Below are 5653 nucleotides of genomic sequence, written 5' to 3'. Positions count from 1 at the left end.
CTGCAGCCAGCAGACCCTTTGCATGACTCAACTTCTGGCCTTGTGCCATCTTCCTGGGCTCTGCTTGGAAGGCACGGGCCTCATAATTCAGGATAGATCTGCTCCTCTCTGGAGTTTTCAATCCACTCCCCTCAGCCTGATGAGTTTTCAGATTCGCAGAGGAGCCAGGAAGTTGGCAGAACACCCAAGCTGGACAAGAGATGAAAGCCATCCCAGGCTTAGGAATGCCCTCCCCTCCCGCTCTTCCCCTCCCCCAAATGAGCTACCCCATGGCCAAGCTGCCCCTAGCTGCCAGAGCTCCAGACCTTCCCAGGGTCCCCCCACAGGCCCACGCCCGTTTTCTGGCCCTATTTCTACCTCTAAGCCAGGTTCCCGGGTACCAGTAAGAACCTGCTTGTTTGGCAGAAACTTCTTGGTTCCCAAGCCAAACACCTCACAAAATAGCCTTGGTCACTTTTGAGCATAAGGGACAATCTGTATGCTAACATATTGTAGATTAAATCGGAGGAATCAGAAGTGGTTAGAAAGGGATGAGAGGAACTAGAAGTTCAGATGTTTGAGGTGAGTCCACCTTTGAAAACGCAAGACCCCATTGACCTGCCTGCTTCTGTTTGCCTCCCAGGCCACACATGCAAAAAATGCTGTTTCCCTGTCCCCTCCATCTCTATCACGACCATTGAGCACATGACATCTTTTTCCATGAACAGATCTTTATTGGTGTTTTGAAATAATTGAATTATTGACACAGGCTCCGTGAGATTCAAGGCAAGTGACAGGCGGGAGCATCCTTGTGCAGGTGGGAGGACTCGGTGGGAGGACTGACTCCAGAGCAGCTGCCAGTCTCCTCCAAGGATCTGCATCTCGAGGGGCTTAGCCAGGAACCAGGCTCAGCTCAGCAGGCTTGTGGATGTGAAAGTGACTGAGGGCATCTAAAAAGGTCCCCAGCTCTCTCTCAAGATAGATATTCCTAACCTCCTTAGAAGCTTCTGCCAGCCTTAGAAGTCTTTGAAGACTCTGGGGGCACTGCTTTAGGCCACCAAGCTGGCTTCCCTCCCCAGACAGAGGCAAGGCAAGTCCCCTGTAGAAGGAGGGAAACTGAGAACAAGTGTAAAGACTGGCAAGGCCCCACAAAACCCCAACATCTGCTTCCCCCAACACAAGGTCTCCCTGCCAATGCTGGGAACAAGGAAGGGAGGTTTCTTAGTGGGAGGCCTCTGGGGCAGAAGACTCCTCCTCAATGAGCTCCAGGTCAAACTCATCCTCCAAGGAGCCCCCGACAGGAAGCAGGCGGAACTTCTTCCCCTTCAGGGTGCAGGTGCGGTGTTCGAAGTCCAGCACGGCATTGTGGTCCTGCAGCACGTCGGTACCAATAATGGCCTCCTCTGCACTTGCATTGGCCACCAGAAAGTGGGCCTCCAACTTCAGCTTGCCCAAGGCCACTTCTGTGTCCCACACACCCAAGATCTTCATCTCTGCCCCGTTGGCCACTTTGACCACATTGTCAAAGGGACGAAGGGTATCCAGGTCAGCGTCAGTGACCTCCTCCCATAAGGCTGGGTGAACCACAGACACCTGAGCCCCAGAGTCCACCAGGAACCTCACAGGCACGTGACCGATCTTCCCTTTAAGGTAGTAGCCCTTACCCATACTGTTGGCAAACACAATCTCTTTGGGCTTATTGTGGGCTGCCCCAAGGCCCCCGAAGGACTTCAGGAGGGCTTCCTTCACAGTATTGTAATCGCCCTGGGCCTGAGAATCGAGTCCGTTGTAGACATCCAGGGCATCTCCCCTGAGGGACTCTTTCAGGAACCTCAGTTTGGTGGCATGGTCCCAGTGGTTGAGGTCATCGATGACTTCAAAGCGGTTCAGCCAAAGACTGGGAGCTACGTTAGTACCATTGAAAGGCTCTGGGACGAAGGCATGCTCCCTGCGTCCTTCCTTGCTTCTGACTCCACTGGCGGCCATCCTTCTGCTCACCTCTGGAAGTTCAGCAGTGACACAAGCCAAGTAAAGAAACGCACAGAAGAGTGTGGGCGCAATCACGCTGGAGAGCGAGGGCTTTGTCGGCTGGGCCGTGTTCTTGCCCGGCCTGGACAAGTTGAAGGCAGCAGACACAATGTGTCTTGGCTGGCTGCTGGGCACAGAGGCAGAGGCAGGCTGTCTGTGTTCTGCTTGTTCTGCTCGGCCTTTTTGATGCCCAGCCTGGGCCCCCAGGGCTCCTCATTCTCCTTTGTTCTAGAAGCTCCACCCCTCGCCCCGCCCTCCTGCCAGCATCTTGCCTGACTAGCATGATCGGTGCCTCACCCTCAGTATCCATCCACGGGACACCTGCCAGCCCACCTAGTGAGAAAGGCAGTCTCAGTCAGGGGATGGGGCCCTGGGACCCTCCCCAGCCACGTCCCAGAATAACCCAGATGAGGATACAGGTGTGATGACATTCAGATGTTATCATTAGTCAGAGGAAATCAGAAGCAGGTCTCTACCTGCTTCAGAAGAGGGGACCCCTTTGGCCTCACCCCATCACTGCTTGGGGCAAAGAGAAGGCATCTGCAGTCACTCATCTCTCACAGGGTGCACTGATAAGGTGACTCATACGTTCTAAATTAAGTGCGGATCCTGTAAGATCCCTAGAGAAGAGAACACAGAGGGTTCCAGAGTCAAGAAAGCATAAAAATCTATCTGTCTCTATTACCTGTCCGTGGTCTACCTTCCTTCCCACCTAGCTATCTCTGTCTACCTGTCTGTCGCCATCGCCTATCCATCACGTATCTACCTATCATCTGTTATGTATCCCCTATCTATATCTGTCTGTCTGTCTCCAACTTCTATCAAACATATATCAACCTATATATGTATCTATTATCTATTTACCTGTCTCTAAGATCTGTCAATCATCTATCATCTGTCTATCATCTATCTATCAATCATCTACCTACCTATATCTATCTGTCTATCTATGATCCATCTGCCCATCTGTAATGTCTACCATCTAGCTCTTTATTTTGTTTTTTGAGACAAGGTCTTCCTGTGTAGCCCTGGCTAGCCTTGAACTCACAGCTATTCTGCCTCAGCCTCCCAAGTGCTGAGATCACAGAAGCGCCCCTTCGCAATCGTGGCCACACATTGATTCTAAGTGAGTTAGGACCCTCTCTCATATCAATTTTATACAAGCACATTTTACTGTGGCCCTTTTCTCTACTGTCCACTCCTAACTCAGAGAGGCAGCCCACTGTGGGGCTAGGACTCTGTCTATGGGTCCATGAAGACCCAGAAGTGGGTAGGCATAGATCTTGAACTTCAGTGAGTGATACCCTGAGTTCAGGATCAGACTCCAGTTCTCGGTGGGCCCCACGCCCAGCTCCTTGAGTACTGTATCCTCCCTCCGTGGCCTCCCTTCCTTCTAGAAGGTCCTCCAAGAGCTCCCACCCACTGTCCCACCTCCCCGTGCTCCAACTCTTCTCTTGCCCACACCTCATCTGAAGAGCAGCAGAAACCCAATGGAGTTGTTCTCAGTAGACAGGGCCTGAAAGGCCCTGGCCAGCAGAGGTGGTCATGGTGACACCTTGACTCCTCCACTGTTGGGGTCATGGACAGTCCTGGCTGTGTTCCTGACAACCACAGAGTAAATGTGTGGGTTCTGGGGCTCAAGCTGACCTGTGCATGAGACAGGGACTGTGGAAGGGTCTCAGTTTTATGTCACTGTTCAGATGTAATCTTTTCCAAGGAGCTCTCCACCCTGTCCTGGCATGAACACATGTTCTGAACTCTCTTACATTTTTTCACAAGTCCTCCTGCAAAGAACCAAGGGCACACTAGCCTGGCATTCACGACTGTCTCTTGCTCCTCTAAAAACTTTATCCCGGGACACAAGGTGGGCTCTGTGGGTCACCTGTGGCTGTCGCACCTGACTGAGCGTGCCCCTATCTCTCAGTCCATCCATTCATCCCTCACTCAGCACCTAGCTGAGGCCTGTGTCCTGTCTCTGTATGGCCCCAGGGTCCCTACCACTTGAGCCCCTTAGCACCTTCCACCTGACCCAGTGAGCAAACAGAGATACATTTGGTAAACGCCTCTCCTCACAGCTGCCTGACTGAGGTGGGGCCAGGGTGGCATGCCAGGATCCCAAGGGAGTGGAATCGATTGCTGGAAAGGTATCAGGAGAAGGTGGGCCTCTGAGGCAATTGTGCAATGAACCACACATGTCCAGAGACAGGGCCTAGCCACCCACAGGACCAGGAAGCCCCTTCTGCCAGAGAGATGCGTGTGATTGGACTTGGAGCCCAGAGGATGAGTGTAGTCCCATCATCCAGAGCTCTGCCCCTGTGGCTTCCAGGCTCATCTTGCACACCCCTGGAGGTGGGGAGGAGTGAAGATGTGGCTGAGGGAGGGGGGAGTAAAGGTGGAAAGCCACGAGACGGCCAAGACAGAACACTCAGACCACACTTCTCAACGTGCAAGTCAGAACTCCCGGCCCAGCACAGTCATAGCAGGGTACAAATGAAGACAGAGATTGGGAAGAGGGGTGTAGAAGGGCTGTGGCCATGACAGAAGGCTGCAAGAGCTGATTGTGAAGGCTCAGGAAGTTTCTTAGTTACCTGCTAAGTGAATTCATAGCTCGGAATGGGAAGCCGTGGGGTATTAACGCCACAGAAACTGGCAAATAACAATTTTGGATCCCCTCCCCTTAAAAACTGCTTTACCCCTGCATGAACTCACAGCAGGCTCTAGCCCCATATTGGTCCCACCTCCAGACCTCCAAGCACTCCCCTAAGTGAACAAGACGGAGGACCCAAACTCATCAGGGAAGGTGAGAGCTATTACCTCCTGCCAGCACCCAGGACATCAAGTGTAATTATTGACCAATATAGATAGGTATTGAGGTTGGGGAGGAATGCCCTCATTAGCTCGTGAGTACCTCTGAGTGTACTCTGAAGCAGGCACACTGAACTTGACCCAAGAAGAGACAGACCAGGACAATAAACAGGAAGGGCACAGGGAGCCTCCACCCTCCGCCCCCTCGTGTAGACTCTGACCCAGCTCCAGGAGTTCTCTTGGCCGTTCTCCACAGCGGAGAAGCCAACTTAACAGGAGTCCAGGGCAGAGCTGCTCAGGGAACCTGAGAGCCTTGGTGGGAAGTGAAGACAGATATTCAATCCTGTTTTTATTTATGGGTTTATTAATTTGTTTTCTTTTTGAGACAGACTCTGTAGTCCAGGATGTCCTGAAACTCACTATACAGCCCAGGCTGGCCTCAAACTCACAATGGTCCCTGTGTAAGCCACCACACCTAGCACCTGAGCCTCTCTAAATGGTTCCTGATAACATCTGAGGAGACTGGTAAAGGCTGGGGAAGAGGCCTGAGCCTCCACAGCATGCAGGCAAGCAGGAATGGCAAGAAGGGAGAGAGGTGTCCTGAACAAGGAGGCAAAGCAGGTGCTTAGGGATGGCGGTGTTCCTTTCAAGGCCTGGCCTAGGAGAGGATGCTCAGGAAAGGCCTAGCAAACCTTGGCCACACAGAACTCCTTGCAACTCCTGTCAGACTGTGACTTCGAGCTTTTCAAGGCAGCAAGGAAGGAGAGCCGGGAATAGGAAGTTGTTCTTCCCTCCGCAGAGAGGGCTGCATGAATGTCACTCTAACTCGAGCTTGGTTCCC

The 5653-nt window shown here is 52.6% G+C and overlaps 1 protein-coding gene across 1 annotated transcript; it reads right to left on the bottom strand.

The window, feature by feature from the left end:
- Positions 1–692: 692 nt before the first annotated feature.
- Positions 693–2165, bottom strand: Asprv1 (aspartic peptidase, retroviral-like 1). Its single transcript, NM_001399078.1, is given in 1 exon segment — positions 693–2165. A coding segment is annotated over 1 exon segment (765 nt). The 5' UTR covers positions 1966–2165; the 3' UTR covers positions 693–1200.
- Positions 2166–5653: the final 3488 nt, after the last annotated feature.

This window comes from Rattus norvegicus, chromosome 4, assembly GCF_021556685.1.
Source record: "Rattus norvegicus strain SHRSP/BbbUtx chromosome 4, alternate assembly SHRSP_T2T, whole genome shotgun sequence".
NCBI lineage: Eukaryota > Metazoa > Chordata > Mammalia > Rodentia > Muridae > Rattus > Rattus norvegicus.
Note: the sequence above shows the minus strand (reverse complement) of the source record. Positions and strands in the feature narration are given on the sequence as shown.